Source organism: Mytilus californianus, unplaced genomic scaffold (genome assembly GCF_021869535.1).
Source record: "Mytilus californianus isolate M0D057914Y unplaced genomic scaffold, xbMytCali1.0.p SCAF_14, whole genome shotgun sequence".
NCBI classification, from domain to species: domain Eukaryota; kingdom Metazoa; phylum Mollusca; class Bivalvia; order Mytilida; family Mytilidae; genus Mytilus; species Mytilus californianus.
Window position 1 is genome coordinate 17,683,492 of NW_026262626.1, and position 22,194 is coordinate 17,705,685.

General features: G+C 32.7%; 1 protein-coding gene across 1 annotated transcript in view; it reads left to right on the top strand.

The window, feature by feature from the left end:
* The first annotated feature begins 21,990 nt into the window (after positions 1-21,990).
* The window catches only part of LOC127724315 (proteasome subunit alpha type-1-like), a 39,543-nt gene continuing 39,339 nt past the window's right edge, over positions 21,991-22,194 (top strand). Inside the window, exon 1 of the mRNA XM_052231247.1 lies at positions 21,991-22,061. Coding sequence (XP_052087207.1) covers positions 22,059-22,061 — 3 coding nt within the window. The 5' untranslated portion in view covers positions 21,991-22,058. The remainder of the gene's footprint in view (positions 22,062-22,194) is intronic.

Genomic DNA, 22,194 nt, shown 5'->3' on the forward strand with positions numbered 1-22,194 from the left:
AGGACATTTTTTATTTTGTTTTACATATAACGGAATCGAGAGAAAATGACGAGGTAGTAATGCACTCACTTTTAGTCATTCATTCTTGTAAATACTCACCCTGCCCATGATGACACCGATGGTCTTGTTCCTCACATAGGGATTCAGGAATGCCATGTGTTTCCAGATCCATGCAGCCCTGTACTTCAAGACTTGAGGGGCATTGCCGCTCTTCTGAAACTCTCTCTTTATACGTCCGTAGGAGGACCGCATGCTTTTGTACCACTTACCTATCCTGATCCCTGCAACAAAACGAAAACATATCAAAACGCATTTCACACACTGGAATAACATTTGATTTATTAAATGGTACTCACATTAACAGGTCAAATGATTTCACAGATAAAATATATATGAAATGTACACTTACCAATCAAACCAATTGTCGCCCCAAAATCTGCGAACATCCTGTCTTTCTTTGCCTTGTTTTTAATTTCTTTAGTTGTCTGGTTGTACAGCATCTCATTGTCCTCCACCCAGACCGCGATCTTTAACTCCTGTTCCTCAGAAATATCTTCCGGTAGGGCGATGTTGATAACGGTACCACCTTCGTTGTCAGGGGTCTTGTTCTTGGATTTCGCCTGGGTAACCACAGGTTTCTTCGCTCTTTTGGGGACAGCACCAATGTCATTGTCCGTAGACTCCTCCCCGTCCCCCGTCACAGTGACGACATTATCAGCAGGGTCGTCTCCAGCAGTTTCCGAATCGTCATATGTTTCAGCTTGTGGTAGGGGGTCCTCCGTCTAGTCAACATCATCCACGTTTACTGCTACCACCTTTCTTTTGTTAATTTTTCTTTTCGGGGGCATCCTGGTTTAATTCGCTGAACAATTATAATATAAACTAATACGAAAAACATCGTTTACTTGGACCGAACTTATAATGACACTGAACAATATTGAAAGCAAATGGCAAATGGCACGCAATAAATCGGGCCTTCTTTATATACTAGTAGTTCGGAGTCAAACGCGCGAGTGACCCATGACTGTTGTGCGACAGTCGTACGACAGTCGTATGACAGTGGCACGACAGTCGTACGACAGTGGCACGACAGTGACACGACAATAACACGCGCATCCCATGACATGAAAACCTGAAAAATAGCCCCAAACAACTCACGATTGTCGCACGACTGTCGCACGACTGTCGCACGACTGTAGCACGACCGACTTGCGACAAACCCACGACAGTACAATTACAATTCTTTTTTTTTCCTGCCGTGTACCCATCGTGGAACCATCGTGGACATGTCGTAGCTGATGTGACCACTCGAAATATTTTTTTTACATTTTGCACGACAGTGCCACGACAACTATTTTATAGATCTTCCAAGACAAAAAATCGTACGATCTGTTGTGACCGGGGCTTAAAGGTATTGCATTAAAATGTTCTTCGTTGACTTATGGTTTAAACTACGTGACTCATTATAAGACATTTGATTGATAGAACGCAATAACTCATCAAATCAAAATCAATAGATTTCTATGTTTCCTCCAAGTAACTAAGACTTCTGAAATAGTACACAGCATTAAACGACATAATTGTTATGCAATTTTGAAATTGTAGCACACAAGGAAATGTATATGTTTTATGTATTGGTTTATGGGGGTTCCAGTTGTGTTTTTTGAAGAAATACACGCATCGTGTAATTTGGTTACTGTTTAGTCCGTTTGCTTTTTTTGTTGTCCAAAATTGGAATTCAATGCGACTGTCATACAATTTTTTAAAATCAGGTTTAATCCATCATTTACTACATAAGGAAATGTCTGTACCAAGTCAGGAATATGACAGTTGCTTTCCATTCGTTAGATATGTTAAAGCTTTTGATTTTGTCATTTTACAAAGGACTTTCCGTTTGGAATTTCACTTGGAGTCCGGATTTATTCTGTTTTTTTTTACTTTGTGGTATTTTGAAACGGTTATTGAATGATTTATGACACGTCATTTTACGGATTTAAGTATATTTTAGGGTGTTTTTATTCCCGAATCCGGTTCCGATTTGATTGGAATTGAACGATCCATAGAAAATCTTTTGTGTGATATTTCTGGTATGGAAACATACACTGCACTAGAACACACCCGCGAAATCGTGGGTATTTAGAGCGTGGTTGAAAGTATGTAAACTAGCTGTTGTAGGATAAATTTTTGTAAAATATTTTATGAGTGGATAATTTCAGGAAAAGTCATAGGTACTTTGGGACAGGACAATGTTTTTGTTTGCCCTCCCCTTTTTTTCCAAAGTCCGTTATTTTTTGTTTTCTGTTAATTTCAATGATTTTCGCTTTTTTCTGTATACTATAATATTAACATACATATACTATAAATAACGTGTATTTGCTATTTACTATCAAATCTAAGTTAAATTACGATTCCACGGCGGTCACTGATATATTATATAAAGAGTCTCTATATAATATAAACTTCGAATTGATAGTAAATAGCAAGTACACTTTATTTATAAGGGGACGAAGTCCCCTATTACAGTAGAAAAATCAATAAAAAAAAAAAAAAAAAAAAAAAAAAATCGGGAAAATTTCCCGAAATTTTCATTGTACTAATGAACTCAAAATCGTTAACTTTTTTATTTTCAGACTTTTTTATTTTCCCGCATTTGCGCAGAAATCTACTTCCTTTTTCCGGTCTCGTTTGCATGAGTCTTTGAGTAAAATATATATTTATCAGTCTAGTAAAATATAGGAAGGAACGCAATACCAATTCCATTTTTAATAATTCCTTGAATGGCTTGATATGAAAAAACGTTACCTGATAGCGTTTCTTTGTTTACATTGAATATGACGTCATAACATAAATAACGTCACAACTAAAATTCCGAACAACAGAACCGAAATCGGAAACGTAAGGGTATTTCCGTTTCTTTTTTGAACAGATTTTGAAGTTAAAATATGTTTGAATTAAAAAAAATTAATTCATACAGACTTCGTCCCCTTTCACAGGTAACGCCTGCCTCATATTAGTATATGTATGATCATAATATACAGAAAAACGCGAAAATAATTTTCTGTCCCCAAGTACTTTAATTATGTGTAATTTAAAACAGACCTAAACGGAAGTCTTGTCTATGACTTAAAAGTCCGTCCGATGACGGAAACAATATTCGGACGCCTTTATTTTCGTTTTCCTCCCAAACTAACCCAAACTGAATAATCATAAGCGAGGATGACAAATGTGACTATGCATGATACCTATAGGACACAGATGCATGATGGTTAATTTATTGTGGATGGAAGAGAAGCGACACACAAAATGAGGTCTTCTCATTTAATAGACTAGTATAGATTCGGTTAGCCAATCAAAATGTAGTAAAAATCACTCTATGCATAATTTCAAAGCAAAAAGGAAAAAAAAACGTAGAGGAGAGGGTATAAATACAGAGAGATCCGCAACCATACTACATATTCTTATTTTTATTCCAATAATAAAAATATCCAGTACTTTGTTTTTGAGCTAGTTGAATACGATCTGAGGTAAGTTAAAAGTTAAAACTGTGTAAAGAATAGTAATTTGATTTAATATTTAAACACGAATTTAACAGCATAAATGTGAAGTAATTATGTAGCTTTTTCTTCAACAGATAATTAATTAATGAACATAGATTTAGGGATTGACAACAAAATTAAAGTTTTGTAGGTTGACCTTCGTCTTTGATACTCTTGTGTCATAATTGTCTTCAACTTTTGAAATATGCAACACATAACCATAGCTATTAACTGAAAATATTTGTAGATATTGTTTTCAATTATATTCAAACAAACATTTAAAAGAATCTAGGATGAATAAAATCATCGGAAATTACCGAGACCTAATAGGTAAATATTCAGTGTCTACTTCGCAAATAAAACAGAATGGACTAGAGTTATAAATTCTAAGTGCTGAAATTGTGTATCTTTTAATTTATTGTACAGTTTTCCCTTTATTTGTCTTCCTGATAATTAGGTTGTTTTGTCATATTACCTTGGCGCGACTCGCTATTTATACATCCCGCCATCGAGTTTTTGACTTTGCGTATTTCTGGTGCAGGTGGGTACTGGGTTGAGCATCGGACCCAAGAGGGTTTTACAGTGTTGTTTCCATTTCGTTTACCCTTGTAATTATTTTATTCCTATTTGTACTTTATCTGTCGAGAATGTGTATTCTATATAAGGTTTGTACTAAGAACTACAACAACTTTTTTGTTGGCGTCTTTGTCAAATATATCAGTACGTTTGTTTGAAATTTGTAGTCAGTTATGTTGTTTGTCTGTGATGTATACTTACACAATTTTGGCTGCTGGATTCCAATTATTGTCATCTAAACCTATTATGTCTATTTGTTCACACAATTTTGCCAATGGTGCGGAATTATAAACTACTGTCATACAAGTGGGAGGTTAAACTAACTATAAAATTAGGTTGATCTCGCCATTTTCTTCAGATAATGTCTGTACTAAGTAAGGAATATGACTGTTGTTTTTCACTCTTTCCGTTAGTTGATTATGTTTGATACTGTCAGTGTTTATGGACTGTGCCTTTTTAATGTGCATTGGAGTTCAGTTTTTACTTATCTATTGGCCCTTCAAATTGAAAATGTTACTGTGAAGTGCCTATGAAATAAAACAAGCTTTATCGTACTTTCTTGTTTATTTGACCTGTTGATACTAATTGTATTGCTTTTTTGTTATTTAATGTTATTCAGGGTTATATCTGGTCTATATACCAGCTTTGATAAGTGTTTGGTATAACTATAAATTTTCACTTCGTACTATGAACATCAAAATTATTTATTTTGTAAAAATATTTCCTTTCTCTATTGGTACTGTACACGTATACCTAACAACAAATTTATTTTCATTTACATGTGTTTAAAAGTTATTGCAAATGGCTGATATTTTTGTTCAAGCATATTGTTTTTCTTTAATTGTTTAACATTTCTTACCGATATAACATGTTACTTTTATTATTCTTCCCTTAGTTTATTTATTTTGTATTTACATTGTGTCATAGGTCAAATTTATTTGTTCAGTGTATGTTCAATGGTGTTAATATGTCCTTTGATTGAGTTAAGCTATTTCAGTTGATATTTTATAGTGTGCCTTTCTATGTTGTGATGTTACACTATTGTTTCAGAAAAAGGGTGAAGGTTTGGTACCATTAAAACGTTTAAACCCGCTGCATTTGTTTGCACCTGTCCTAAGTCAGGAATCTGATGTTCAGTAGTTGTCGTTTGTTGATGTGGTTCATAAGTGTTTCTCGTTTCTCGTTTTTTATATAGATTAGACCGTTGGTTTTCCCGTTTGAATGGTTTAACACTAGTAATTTTTTGGGGCACTTTATAGCTTACTGTTCGGTGTGAGCCAAGGCTCCGTGTTGAAGACCGTACTGTGACCTATAATGGTTTACTTTTATAAATTTTGACTTGGATGGAGAGTTGTCTCATTGGCACTCATATAACATCTTCTTATATCTATTTATATTTATTCAAACCAGTAATGAAAGTTTTGAAGAACAACGCTTTTTTCACAGTTATCTTAAATAAATAATATGTTGTATCTATTATATCTTATTTGTTCATTTTGGAAAAAATGCAAATTATATAATAATTCGTTACAGAAATGTGTTCAAACGCAGCATTTTTCGCCATCTTGACAAAAGATTCATCTGTTGGGGACAACGAAATTATTAAATTTGATAGCGTGAAAACAAATATTGGTGACAGCTATAACTGCAAATCAGGCCGTTTTTGTGCTCCGTTCCCAGGTTGTTACGTGTTCAGCGTTAGCATGGTAACTAACCCCGACAAAATGTGTGAGGCCAATTTTGTAAAGAATGGAGAACTGTGGATGAAAATGTATGCAGGTTGCACAAAATTTTATGGAACCGGAGCTTACACGGTGGTGTTGCAATTAGCAAAGGGAGACGAAGTCTGGATTTCAGTCAACGGGAAATATCATTCCAAAGGAGCGGTTTTAGATGGAGCGCTCTTTTGTTCATTTTCAGGCTTCTTACAGAAGTAAAATCATTTAAATACGATATTTGCAAGAGGAAAACAATCCTAAAATAATGTTTGCAGTGATATATTCATATAAACATATTTCAATACTCTGTCTTTTTTAACATTTACTATATTTTTTTTTATCTATATCTGTAATAGAAAATAAAATCACTTGAACTAGGTGCAAGGCTAACATGTATATGTACAAATGTATGACACATATGATATGTGGGGCATGCGTCATTGAGACATAATGTCTACAACAACACACACACAGACATAAATATGTACATTTAGAAAAAAAGTTTTCAACAAAAAAATGTCTAGCAGTTGATAACTACGAGTCAAGTAGTCATTGATTAATTTAAGCAGCGGCGATCAACTATCTGACATCACCAACATCGAATTCCCAGAGTTGGAATTAATAAAAAAAAACTCGTTCTCGCTATGTCTTAAGACGAAGTATTTGATTTGGGCAGGCATATCAACATTTATATAATTAATCAAAACAAAGCAGAAGGTTATATACTAGTCAACCAAAGAAACGATAGACAAGACTAGTTTGAACTCCATATTATCATAAAATATAATAGATAGCGAAAACGGTTAAATTATCCAATGAAAAACATTCATTTACAAAGCAAATGCAAATGCTTTAAAGAATCTGACCAAATTGGATTTTTTTTTAAGTTAGATAGTATCGAGTTATTTGAACACAGGGGTCAAATTTATTTTTGCGGAAAATATTGACAAAAGTCGGTACTTAATTTCGGAGATGAAAATTATGTATTCAAAAATCTGCAAAGGCATTCAATATTTTAAGCAGACTATGTTTAAGGTTTAAAGTTTTAAGTTCTAATATCGATTTTTTGAATTTTTGGGTGAAAATACGATTTTTTATCAATTCCACAAAAAATATATGCCTTAAATTAATGGTTTTGATAAGAAAATAACACTCTGTAAATATTATTATTTACCTTGGTACAGTTTATCCAATTTCATTATATATGGAAAACACATCGCCTTTATTCGTTTCTTTTGATGACTAGTATAGAAGCATACAACAGGAAATAAATTTGTGACAAAAATATTAAAAGTAGTATCTTTTTAACAGGGTTTGTGTGGTAGCATATATAAATTATATGTCGTTTTTTTTTCTAAATAAAATACAGTATCATATAAAAGGATGTTTTAAAATTCTTAATGAAATTCTTTCACCTCTCTTCTTTGGGCTTATTTATTCCAATCAGTTCCATTAAACATTGGAATGAATTGATAAATTATTGCTTGGCGAATATCCAACGACAAATAGTTCATGTATATTCAAGGGCAAATGTTAACATTAATTATTAAAGTTCTACAATTTAGGTCCACCGAATGAAAAGCAGGAAATTTTCAGTACAAACAAATGGGTAGCATTATAAGCATGTCCCGTACCTAGTTGGGAATATGACAGTTGTTATCAAATAATTCGTATCTATGTATGTTGACGTTTGATTTAAATTGTTGCACTTCAGTGTTCTTGCTGTTTTCCTCTTATAATTGATGTCTTTCCCTCGGTTTTAGTTTGTAACCCGGCTTTGTTTTCTCTCAATCGATTTATTACTTTTGAACAGCGGTATACTACTGTTGCCTTCATTATGCCTTTTAGCGGACCAATGCCATACACATAAAGTGTGACATGGGGTTTTAAAATTGCATGTCCCTGCACCCTCAAAATGTGATTTTTTTAAATTTATCCTTCCAACTGTTTTAATTCGAGAACCAACAATAAGTTTTGCATATAAGGATTTATATATAAATAAACTCATCATAGTTACCAGGATTGAAATTTCGTATTTGCGCCAGACGCGCGTTTCGTCTACAAAAGACTCATCAGTGACGCTCGAATCAAGGAAATTTAGCATTTAGGACCAAAAATTCCTAAAAGCTTTGCCAAATACAGCTAAGGTAATCTATTCCTGAGGTAGAAAAGCCTTTAGTATTTCAAAAATTCAAAGTTTTGTAAACAGTTAATTTATATTTATGACCATATCGATGATAAACGCACGACTTACGTAAAAAGTCATAAGTCTGATATCTTTGATGATTGTTTATACTGTCTGTTGACGGAAGGCTAACTAAGTGTATACAACATAACAAATGTGAATAAGATCTGTAAAAAGGTACTAAAGATTTTAAGTCAAACTTCTTCGATTTAGGAGCTCGGGTTGGTAACTGCTTTTGATAATGCTTTTCCATTGGATCCTTCTAACGGAGTAAAACTTTTGTAGTCGGTTTTCTTGTTTGCATAAAATTTCCCTGTCGATTTTCTTGTTTGAATAGCGTCACGGTACCCAAATTGCACCGAGTACCCAAATTGCACCTATTTAGCACAAGAGTGCACACACTGAAATGTCTCGCCTTCTTTACTAACCATTGATTTTATGTTGATAGTCCTAAATATAAAGCTTTACTACAAGTAACACATAAACTTAACATGATCCAAGAAAATGAGGTCAAGGTCAGAGAAACCAAACGAGAAATGCATGTACACCTTACAATCATTCAATAAACCAAACATAGTTGACCTATTGCTTATAGTTTCTAAGAAACAGTCTTAACTAAGAAAACTTAACATTGACCAATAAACCATGAAAATGAGGTCAAGGTCAGATGAACCATGACAGGCAGACATGTACACCTTACAATCAATTTATGCATTAAATATAGTTGACCTATTGCTTATAGTATCTAAGAAACAAACAGACAGACATATACACCTTACAATCCTTCCATACAACAAATATAGTTGATCTATTGCTTATAGTTGAAGAAAAACAGACCAAAACACAAAAACTTAACACTGAGAAATGAACCGCGAAAATGAGGTCAAGGTCAAATAAAACCTACGAGACTGACATGTACATCATAAAATATTTCCATACACCAAATATAGTTGACCTATTGCATATAGTATTAGAAAAAAAGACCAAAACTCAAAAACTTAACTTTGACCACTGAACCATGAAAATGAGGTCAAGGTCAAGTCTGGAACATTGTCGGTGGTTTTCTTTCACCAAATCTTAAGTTTTGTTAATCTTTTATAAGTGTTTACGACCGATGTTCGATAGTTTCTGTTTTTATCAGTAACTTATAAGATTACGGCCGATTAAAAGGAGACGGTCCAATGTTAAAGACGTTATGTATTGGTGTAATTTTTTACTTTTGGTATCATTGGTTGCTGACCAATCGGCCATCTTTGCAAGTTGTCAAACAAACGTGCGATTGGCTCGGTAATTTCATACAACAATTATCGTTTCAAAATGAAAGTACATGTACATATCTATTTGGTCATACATAGCATTTGCCTTATAGATTACCCAAACAAGGACGAACTTGCAATAATTTTTTCACATCTTTCGACGACCACGGGCCCTAGATGTGACTTTGGAGTTCTAGCAACTACACCAGATTCGGTCCCAAAGAAGATATTTCAGTACGCTAAGTAGACGTAATTCTAGTGATTCAATCATTCTGTTGGGACCTGTGTCATATATATATATACGACTTCGATATATTGTTTGGTGTACGTTATATAAGCCAATTATCAACAATTGTGTCAATAGACTATTTATAAATTAGCTAATAATAATTCTAAAACTCAGAAACCAATTAATCAGATTGAATATATCTATTCCATTCAATACAATTTGATTTTTATTTTTAGAATATAAATCAGTTTAATTTTTTTACATAATAAAACTACTTCTAAAATCAAAAGATCTATATAAAATTTATCCTTCCAACTGTTTTAATTCGAGAACCAACAATAAGTTTTGCATATAAGGATTTATATATAAATAAACTCATCATAGTTACCAGGATTGAAATTTCGTATTTGCGCCAGACGCGCGTTTCGTCTACAAAAGACTCATCAGTGACGCTCGAATCAAAGAAATTTAACATTGAGGACCAAAAATTTCTAAAAGATTTGCCAAATACAGCTAAGGTAATCTATTCCTGAGGAAGAAAAGCCTTTAGTATTTCAAAAATTCAAAGTTTTGTAAACAGTTAATTTATATGTATGACCATATCGATGATAAACGCACGACTTACGTAAAAAGTTATAAGTCTGATATCTTTGATGATTTTTTATACTGTCTGTTGACGGAGGCTAACTAAGTGTATACAACATAACAAATGGGGACAAATGTGAATAAGATCTGTAAAAAGGTACTAGAGATTTAAGGTCAAACTTCTTGGATTTAAGTGCTCGGGTTGGTAACTGCTTTTGATAATGCTTTTCCATTGGATCCTTCTAACGGAGTAAAACTGTTGTAGTCGGTTTTCTTGTTTGCATAAAATTTCCCTGTCGATTTTCTTGTTTGAATAGCGTCACGGTACCCAAATTGCACCGAGTACCCAAATTGCACCTATTTAGCACAAGAGTGCACACACTGAAATGTCTCGCCTTCTTTACTAACCATTGATTTTATGTTGATAGTCCTAAATATAAAGCTTTACTACAAGTAACACATAAACTTAACATGATCCAAGAAAATGAGGTCAAGGTCAGAGAAACCAAACGAGAAATACATGTACACCTTACAATCATTCAATAAACCAAACATAGTTGACCTATTGCTTATAGTTTCTAAGAAACAGTCTTAACTAAGAAAACTTAACATTGACCAATGAACCATGACAATGAGGTAAAGGTCAGATGAACCATGACAGGCAGACATGTACACCTTACAATCAATTTATGCATTAAATATAGTTGACCTATTGCTTATAGTATCTAAGAAACAAACAGACAGACATATACACCTTACAATCCTTCCATACAACAAATATAGTTGATCTATTGCTAATAGTTGAAGAAAAACAGACCTAACACAAAAACTTAACACTGAGAAATGAACCGCGAAAATGAGGTCAAGGTCAAATAAAACCTGCGAGACTGACATGTACATCATAAAATATTTCCATACACCAAATATAGTTGACCTATTGCATATAGTATTAGAAAAAAAGACCAAAACTCAAAAACTTAACTTTGACCACTGAACCATGAAAATGAGGTCAAGGTCAGATGACACCTACCAGTTGGACATGTACACCTTACAATTATTCCATATACCAAATATAGTAGACCTACTGCTTATAGTATCTGATATATGGACTTGACCACGAAACTTAACCTTGTTCACTGATCCATGAAATGAGGTCGAGGTCAAATGAAAATTGTCTGACGGGCATGAGGACCTTGCAAGGTACGCACATACTAAATATAGTTATCCTATTACTTATAATAAGAAAGAAATTAACATTACAAAAAATGTTGACTTCTTTTTCAAGTAGTCACTGAACCATGAAAATGAGGTCAAGGACAATGGACATATGACAGACGGAAACTTCGTAACATAAGGCATCTATATACAAAGTATGAAGCATCCAGGTCTTCTAGCTTCTAAAATATAAAGCTTTTAAGAAGTTAGCTAACGCCGCCACCGCCGCCGCCGCCGCCGGATCACTATCCCTATGTCGAGCTTTCTGCGACAAAAGTCGCAGGCTCGACAAAAATAGGAGATGAAATCTTTTCCTATATATAGTGACTAAACAATTTGTATTTCTATGATTTGAAACTATGTAGGTCTTTCAACATTGGTGAATATATTTAGATATACACAAAAAGTTCACAGTATATGTAAACAGATGAAGTGTTCACTGGAATAAGTAAAATGTACGGCAACGTCACCATGCGACGTCCACAAAAAGTCATCTTTTAAAAATTAGCAAATAAAATGTGTTACAAGCATTCATTCCTTAAAAAATGAAAAGCAAGCATGGACTTTTTTTTAGAACAAATTGTTCTAGATATTTAAAGAAACAGAACAAAAAGATCTGATATTCGACTTTTAAGAATGTGAGTTTAAGCATGAATGCAATTTGGGTACTCCTCATCACAGAATCATTGGTCGTTTGGAGGTCTGTTCAAACTCACTTTTTTATGATTCAATATGGATTCAAAATTGAATTGTTGGAACCAAATAGTAAATAATGATATATCTATAAAATAAACACAGAAAGGAAACGTTTTTTTATAGATCATAAATAAACGTACAATGTAAGTGAAAAAAACCAGTCAAAATTGGTGTAATTTGGGTACCCTCACGTTTGGTATCTAAGAGTTCAATGGTCGTAATATTTTTATTCCAATAACACTTTTACAGCCATAGTCATGCAAACGTATAGGTATTAAATTCTCAAATCAATATAGACATATTATGTTTGGGGAAGTTAAATTCCAATGAAAAGTGGTATATGCATGTCAATTGTTTCCTGTGATGTCATTTATAAGCCTTATAAGTAAGGGATGTCCTTTGAATCTTGTTTTCTGGCTAATTAGATTTCTTAATTTTACAATCATTTTTAGGATAAACATAAAACGTATAGCTTGTAGAATATCTTATTTGTTTCCGGATTCGTTTGTACAAGTCGTTCCTTCCGTTACTATTTGTGTTGTTCTAAAATGAAATATAAGTAGTGAAGTACATTCACAACTATATAGTGTAGAAGAGTATGAATCTTAATAGTAGTTTTAGTGTTTTGGATTTGCTTTTAGTGATTGCTAGCATTGTTTTATCCAATAATGTGTTATTATTTTATTTGTGCTTCAGTTTTTGATATGTATAATACCGTTGTCTTTAATTTATGTTTCTTTGTGTGTCTAATGTTAGCCTACTGATCCAGAAAAAAGGAATAGTTGAAATCTCAACACCTTAGTTTGTTTGTTCGTGTGTCTGTCCCAAGTCTGGAACATCGTCGGTGGTTTTCTTTCATCAAATCTTAAGTTTTTTAATCTTTTATAAGTGTTTACGACCGATGTTCGATAATTTCTGTTCTTATCAGTAACTCATAAGATTACGGCCGATTAAAAGGAGACAGTCCAATGTTAAAGACGTTATGTATTGGTGTAATTCTTTACTTTTGGTATCATTGGTTGCTGACCAATCGGCCATCTTTGCAAGTTGTCAAACAAACGTGCGATTGGCTCGGTAATTTCAAACAAAAATTATCGTTTCAAAATGAAAGTGCATGTACATATCTATTTGGTCATACATAGCATTTGCCTTATAAATTACCCAAACAATGACGAACTTGCAATAATTTTTTCACATCTTTTGACGACCACGGGCCCTAGATGTGAACTTGGAGTTCTAGCAACTACACCAGATTCGGTCCCAAAGGAGATCTTTCAGTACGCTAAGTATACGTAATTCTAGCGATTCAATCATTCTGTTGGGACCTGTGTCATATATATAAACGACTTCGATATATTGTTTGGTGTACATACGTTATATAAGCCAATTATCAACAATTGTGTCAATAGACTATTTATAAATTAGCTAATAATAATTTTAAAACTCAGAAACCAATTAATCAGATTGAATATATCTATTTCATTCAATACAATTTGATTTTTATTTTTAGAATATAAATCAGTTTAATTTTATTACATAATAAAACTACTTCTAAAATCAAAAGATCTATATAAAGATAAAAAATGGCATAACATTTATTTAATTTTAATAACAGTAAGACACGAATAGTCAGCATTAACGGTAACTCCGGCATAAACATACAATTTGTCATTCACTTGAGCCTCCACTACAAGGGAAATAGTATTTGTTGCCATATGAGGCGACGCCGCAGACGCTCCAAAAGCAATGATGTCATCATTTTTCTTCAGGTGGTAAGCACAACTGTTACAACTGGTTCTAAGTTCGGCGGAAATGAAATAGAGACCGGAAGTTTCACAAATGAATTTCCCAGTTGACTGAAAGGATGTAACACCAGCGTTTGATATTCCGACTTTCGAGTGAATGTTCGGGAATTTGACGGTTAAATCTTGAAACGTTTGCTCGACTGTGACACAGGCTGTTATTCCAACTGAAAACATAACAAAAAAAAATTCATTCGATATTAATAATTTATTCTAAATTATCATAAGGCATACATCTACGTTTGAATAGTTTTTCTCAGTCTGCTTTTCTTTCTTTCTTATAGTGCTCAAATATATTCCATAAATCTATTATGTTTTTTTCTTCTTTTTTGTGATTGATTGATTGTTGCTGTTAAACCCCATTTTCAGCACTATTAGTTTTATCGTGTCGGTCAGTTTTAATTGGTCGAGGAGGCCTGAAAGCCCAAAGGGAACCACCGAGCTTCGTTGAGAACATTAGCAAGCATAGTCAATTAAGATTTGAGTTGAACGCACCGGCAATACGAAGTGGTCTAAGTTGTTCATCGGCTTATCACTTGTCGAACACCTGGTCATCTCTCTTATTTCAATTTACACGTTACAATAAAATATAGTAGAAAGTACATATGGACGCATTTATAATTTATAACTATATCAATGTATTCTCTTGCTGAATAATATAATTAATATAATTTTATATCAAAGCCTTCTAGATGTCCGATTGTTTGTGAAAATATGAGTAGTAACGTTGCTGTCGCATTAACGTTCAAGCCAAATTATCAATTTCATCACAAATTAGTCTAAGAAATGCTTGTGATACATCATTAATATATAAGTTAGATAGCCATAAAACCAGGTTCGACCCACCATTTTTTTTTCTTAAAATGTCCTGTACCAAGTCAGGAATATGGCAGTTGTTATCATTGCAAATAGTCCGTTCCTATATATGTTGGCGTTTGTTTTTGTTGCAGATCAGTGTTTCTGTCGTTCCAATGTTTTCCTCTTATGGTAGATGTGTTTCCCTCGGCTTTAGTTTGTTACCAGGATTTGATTTAATCGATTGATGACTATTTAACAGCGGCATATACTACTTCTGCCTTAATTAGATATACAGGCGAATAAAATATATTACAATATCAAGAAATGGGTTGTAATTATCTTTTTTCCCTGTTGATTTAAAAAAAATGATTCAAACTGCAATCGTCCAATTTACATTTACCGTTTTAAGCTATGAGCATTTGAGAAGTTAATCATGACGAGAAAAATTACCTTTCCGGCTGTTTCCAGAAATTCTTGTTTGTAGTGCGGTCATCTGAGAAAATACGCTAGTGAAAGTCACATTTTGTTCATTTCTAAAACTGTCAAGTTGGTTGTTGCTCTGTACAATTTTGCCATCAAGATCAGACAACTTCTGTTTCAATTGTCCCGCCAAAACTTGTAACGTCTGTTCATTTTCACGTCTCAGCTGGTCGATTTGTTGTTGAAGAAATTTCTTTTCCGTTATAAAAGTTTCCAGAGAAATGTATTGCTTGTTTCCATTTGGATCCAATGTATGGTCCGGTTCCAGTAGTAATCCATAGACACTTAGTCTGAAAGTGAGACTCAGACAAAAGACCGCTGTGTGATATTCTAAAAACATTATTCTGTATGCCGTCTTTGAAAATAATTTTAATATTGAAATGGTTTCTTATCTCTCAAAATTTGAAATAGAAATCGTTCATTTATTCGAACGTATATTCAATTTTAACGATTTCCAATATATTTATCACTAGCATGACTAGTGTACAAACAAAATATTATTAAAAGGATTACAAAACGATATATGGAATGTGATTATATATATCTAAATTTAACAGAAATCCTCCCAAGTTGTAATCGTAGGGCAAACATATTGATTTTGGAAGAATCGAAGGATTTGAAGTATCAAGACTTGCATTATAGTTAAGACCAGTGTGGTATAATTAAATGTTGAAATCGAATTTACAAAGTTTTCGCTATCAGTAGTACATGTATTATCAAACTTATAAAACTGAGTGTTGAGAATTTGAATACATGTACTTGCAAAAATCGTACTTCTGTTATTTTTGGGACCGATTTTTTTTAAAGTGGGGCGAGTTTGCGAAAAAGTGAAGCGATTTTGTGTGGGGCAACTTGGCAAAAAAATGTGGCGATTTGACAATTGTGAGTGGTCTTGCTTCCACTAAAATCTAAAACCAGAGTCTCTAATGATAAATTTATAACTAATTTGATCCTGGACTATACTGTATTTATTTTTAGTTGTCACATTCACGGATTCTCTTGCTATAAGTGGTAAAACAAAAGAAATAATATTTAAATGCAACTATCAATATATTATGTAATAAACAAAATCTGGCGAAACACCTATTTAAAAAAAAACTAATTTAAAACTGGTTTCTTCATAATAAAATTTGCTATTTTCATTTTTGATTTTTGATGAGTAAACACTTTTGGCTATATACAGCATGTACAAAAAATGTTTAATTTTCTTTTTATTTCACTTAAAATACATTATATGTCTCTGCTAAAATGCAGAAAAAACTAGCTACTCATCGTCATCGAAATTTCTCCTGAGGAGAAGGGACGACACGAGGGTGCTTATTTTTGTGATTTTTTTTTTTGTCACCTCCCGCTGTTTTTGCCGCTATATCTCCATCCCCACTTCTTATCTCCTAGATACTCCATCCCCACTTTGTTCAAACACTATTTTCAACATCCAAAAATATTGCCATCGCCCGCTTTATACGTTCGTTTCAAAATATTTGAACGAGTTAAATTAAATAGCAATAGAATGTCCTTATGCACACTCGGATTACATTCTCAGATTGTACGTAAATCCAACAGATCGTATTCTGAATATTGGTTTTGGATTATAAAGAACATCAAGAATTTGCAAGAAACAATTGTTTTTATACTTTTTCTTTTGCATTTAGTCTTGCAGCTAAATAAAATGTCATTTTCACAAAACGTTGTTTAAATTTTCTGAAGTCATTTTTTCTCCTCAAATGATTGCATTTTGCTCCTTCTAATGTATTTACATTGTACATCCTTGTTGGCATCAAGCCACTTAAAAATTACTGTCTAATTATTTCTAACTAAATAAAAGTGGTTACCTCTGTAAAGATATGTATTATAAACAGACGAGCCCAAGACTTTGAAAATATTTTGTTCATTGTTCTGTATTTCATCGGTTAAAAAGTTTTCTGCAATTTACATTACGATACCGTGAGTATAGTTTTGTTAAACGGCCTCCTTGAATTTTATGAAATTTTTCCAGATCCTTTTTGAATGATTACGAGATTTTTTTACAATAACTTCTTTATTTTCCAATGGATTTTCTTCAAATTAGAATTTTATTAAAGGTAAGTTTCCACATTTTATTAGAAATAAAATGTTTTAAATAAAAAAAACAAAAAGCCAAAACTCGGACCTGAACGGAGAATTAAAAACCCGAATTTACCTGAAATTCCACCTATTTATATTTTTTCAAACTTCATTTTCTTTTTTATCAAAGAATTTCCTTGAAATCAAGATTTGTTATAGTAAAAATTGAATATTTTATCAAAACGGAAAAAAGAAAATTAATGACAAACATTATTTTGGTGACAAGACTTGGACCTGAACGGATAATTGAAAGACATGAATAAACCTGAAAATACATTCTTGAAGGCCGTACGGTGACCTATATTTGTTAACTTCTATGTCATTTTGGTCTCTTGTGGAGAGCTGTCTCGTTTGGATTAAACCACACCTTATTTTTGATTCAGTCAAGCTGGATCTATCTGATCACTCCGGATTTTGAGATGGTGCAAAATTCTAAGTTGAAGACATATCATGATATTAATTGTGTGCTATTATGACTTTATACACCATGTTTTAAAATCATCAACTGCAACTAAATTTATCAAGCCAGGGGCCTGTAACTCAGTGGTTGTCGTTTGTTGCTGTATATCATATATTTGTTTTTCGTTCATTTGTACATAAAACATAAATCAGGCCGTTTGAATTGTTTTACATTTGTCATTTCGGGGTCTTTGATAGCTGACTATGTGGTATGGGTTTTGCTCATTGTTGAAGACCGTATGGTGACCTATAGATTTTAACTTCTATGTCATTTGGTCTCTTGCATGTGAGAGTTGTCTCAGTGGCAATCATACCATATCTTCTTATTGTTATATTTATATTGTCTGTTTGTGACAAAACTCAGACATGAAAGAAAAAAAATGAAAAGACCTGAATAGACCTGGATAATTAAACATAGCTTATAAAACATTTGCATTATCATTCAAGAAGAGCCAAAATAGACTTGCGATAAAAATATTTAATTTTAATGAATTAGCTTAAAATGAGCGGTTGTAAAAGTTTATATTAAAATTTATAATTGAGCAATGTTTAGGTCTTACTCTTAAAATATGTTTACAAACATTTAAGTGAATTTGTTCTAAAATTTTCAAGTTTTCGTATCCCCAAATCTCACAGCCATATACAAGAATAGGCTCTACCATGGCATCAAAAAGTTTAAGCTGTAAATCTAATGGGATGACTTGATTTCTAATACTTTTGTACAAGCTGTATAATGCTTTTTGTGCTTGCTTAACAATTTTTTTCTTCGCTTCTGTAAAAGTACCATTACATTTGAATATGAGCCCCAGCTATGAGAAGGTATCGACTAATTCTATATTTTTGCCTTGAAATTCAAATTCAAATTTCCGTCGCACTTTGCCTTTGCTAAATACCATACTTTCTGTTGTTGTAACATTTACTTCCAGTTTCCATAATTCGCAGTAATTCTGAAAACTATTTAGTATATTTTGCATACTTTCAGCTGAATCCGCCAAAATGACGGTATCATCAGCGTACAGTATGGCAAAAAGTTTCATAATTGAATCTAACTCATTTTGACATTTTTCTTTAACTGTCTCAAGGGACATCCACCTAAATCAATAAAGAATGTTCTATGTCATTTAAAAAAATGGAAAAGAGAAGGGGAGATAGATTTTCACCCTGTCTAACACCACTGAGTAAAACAGGGAAAATATTCTGACTGTTGGTTGTCGTATTTAACACATGATTTAATATTATTATACATATTAAAAATAACAGTAAAAATTTTCCCTTTTATACCACTGTTCTGTAGTTTTTTCCACAATCCACTTCTCCATACAGTGTCGAAGGCCTTGCGGAAATCATCAAATGTACAAAATAGTTTTTTTTTCCAAAAGACTTACTAGTATACAGTGATATTAAGGCATGCAATACGAATAAATTATCGGTTGTAGAGTGACCTTTTCGAAATCCAGCTTGGTTGTATGAAATTAAGGAAATTTCATTTGCAAAAAAGGTTAACCTAGAATTACTTATTGATGTAAAGACTTTTCCTAGACAGCTTATTAAAGTTATTGCTCTGAAGTTAACAGGATCCATGGTATCTCCTTTGTTTTTAAAAACTGGTCTTATTATACCAATTAATAGTCCAGTGCTCTGGTATTATTTCGGTGTTAAACAATGTTTTAAAATTTTAGCTAATCCAGGTGATTTGTTATTCTTTAATTTTTTGATTGCATCAATTATTTCAGCTTCCGTAATCGCTTCGTTTAAGATTGAATCGTACAAAGCATCATCACAAATCGAGTTAAAATCAATATCAATAGCATCATCAGCTGCATCGGGTTCATATTGATTCAATTTTTTAAAATATTCGTAAAATGTGTCAATAGGAATCTGACTGGAGGGTTCTGTTTAGTTTGACCGGAATATTTTTTAAGAGTCATCCAAAAGGCTTTTGTGTCAGATTTCGAGTGGGATCTTAGCTCAACAGCACATTTTTCTTGATACTTACTAAAATTTTGGTTTAGTGTTTTCTTAATTATAATCTTTAGCAGAAGTGCTTAAAAGTTGTTTGATCTCTACAGATTTATTATGCTTATATGTATTTTTAACCCGACGAAAAGCATTTCGTTTTTCTTTGCACTCTTTATCAAACCAAGGTTTTGCATTTAATTTAGGTGACCTATTAGACCTGATATTTTTTGTACCAATAAAAACGTTAGTGGCACTATTTACTAAGAATTTACAAAAAATTAAGGTTATTAATAAGACTATTTATCTGATCGGCATTAACCTGTGTGTTTTCATTCATTTCATTCAACATACATCTCTGGAGGGAATTGCTCGTTGATACCGAAGTTTGTATTCTTAAGTCGATATGCTTGTTTCAGAACATGTTCCAATTCCTTTCTAGAAACAAATCTGGCAACTATATCGGGCGTGCTTCATTTCTACCATGTCTGCCGAATCTGTGTACAAGCGTAACCATGTATTCTATTCCTAGTTCCCTATAATAAAAGTTTGTAGATTTGCCTCCCAGTCATCAGATTGATGATAAGTTAGACCGTTGAATACCAAGTTAAATACATGGTTTATGTGCAAATGATACTTTTATTTTCAATACATAAATATAACAGTTTAAAACCTGTTTTATAGATGTTTATATAAATACAATTTAAAGAAGTTAATTAAAATTGAGAATGGAAATGAGGAATGTGTCAAAGAGACAACAACTCGACCATAGAACAGACAACAGCAGAAGGTCACCAACAGGTCTTCAATGCAGCGAGAAATTCCCGCACCCGGAGGCGTCCTTCAGCTGGCCCCTAAACAAATATATATACTAGTTCAGTGATAATGAACGCCATACTAAACTCCAAATTGTACACAAGAAACTAAAATTAAAAATAATACAAGACTGACAAAGGCTAGAGGCTCCTGACTTGGGACAGGCGCAAAAATGCGGCGGGGTTAGACATGTTTATGAGATCTCAACCCTCCCCCTATACCTCTAGCCAATGTAGAAAAGTAAACGCATAACAATACGCACATTAAAATTCAGTTCAAGAGAAGTCCGAGTCTGATGTCAGAAGATGTAACCAAAGAAAATAAACAAAATGACAATAATACATAAATAACAACAGACTACTAGCAGTTAACTGACATGCCAGCTCCAGACTTCAATTAAACTGATTGAAAGATTATGTCTTCATCATATGAATGTCAGGCACAATCCTTCCCGTTAGGGGTTTAGTATCATACCATCATAACATATATGAGAAGAACATAACCCGTGTCATGCCAACATTAGTTTGAATAATTTTCCACGGACAATCCTGTTTTCCCTTCAGGTCCAGGTTTCAACATGAACATGGTTATTATTATTCAAAAAATTTCCTGTATATAAATGTAATCAGTCTTTCTCTTTAATATAATTTAATTTAGAATAAAATCAATGGAAAAATAAAAAAAGTTATGTCTGTTCAAATACATCTACTCCGGCGTATTTATCAGGTCCATTCAGGTCTTTTTATTTCCCCGTTAATGTCCGATTTTTAGAACTAAACAAATATTCTTTATAAAATTCTTTATCATTTCAATAAAATATTATACATTTTTATTACAAATTTCAAATTTCAAGAAGATTGATTGAAAACTAAAACAGTTATAGAACTTGAATGAATTTGACCGCAGATTTTCTGGTCAATTCAGGTAATTTGATTTCTCGTTCAGGTCCGAGTTTTGACACCTCAAAAATATTTTTCAAAATTTCTTTTTAAATATTATTAATATATTGAATTTTTCGTTTCACAAAATCTAAAATTGAAAGAAATCCATTTAAAAATAAAACAGTTATTGAAGTTTGAATAAGTCTGATCGTAGAATTTCAGGTCCGTTCAGGTCTTTTCATTTCTCCGTTCAGGTCCGAATTTTGGCATCAACAATTTGTTTTTTATTTAAAACATTTTAACATTTAATATCATGTGGATCTTTACCTTTAATAAAATTCTAACTTGAAGAAAATCCTTTGAAAAATAAAAAAAGTAATTGTAATTTGAATAAATCTAGTAGTATATCTTCAGGTCTATTCAGGTCTTTTCAGGTTCCACATTCAGGTCTTTAGTGTAACCCTTGGACACCCCCATGAGGGGCCTCAATAATCTATTATATATACGTATTTTTAATTCTTGCTGCTTATCTTTGAACAAATTGTGAGTTTTCGAAATTATGATATATTTTTATCAATATCCGTCAATGAGCCAAGGATTTGTATATTTGTATACAAATCCTTTCAGGAATGAACGAAAAATTTTATAACTCTTGAAATTATGGCGGGAATTTGAATTACCTCTCATGGAAATATGCTCTCCTATGTTGAAGGAAGTTTATTTGACCAGAAAATTTCACACTGTCATACCGGTAGAAATCTTGAAAAATGGTAAATTTTGAGCGAAACTTTCTACGTTTAATCCTATTAATATTAAGTTATCACATAAGGGAATGTAAGCCCTGTACACGCATTAGTGCATCTGTTCAGATTAAGAAGCACGTAAAGCTACAACAATGGTACA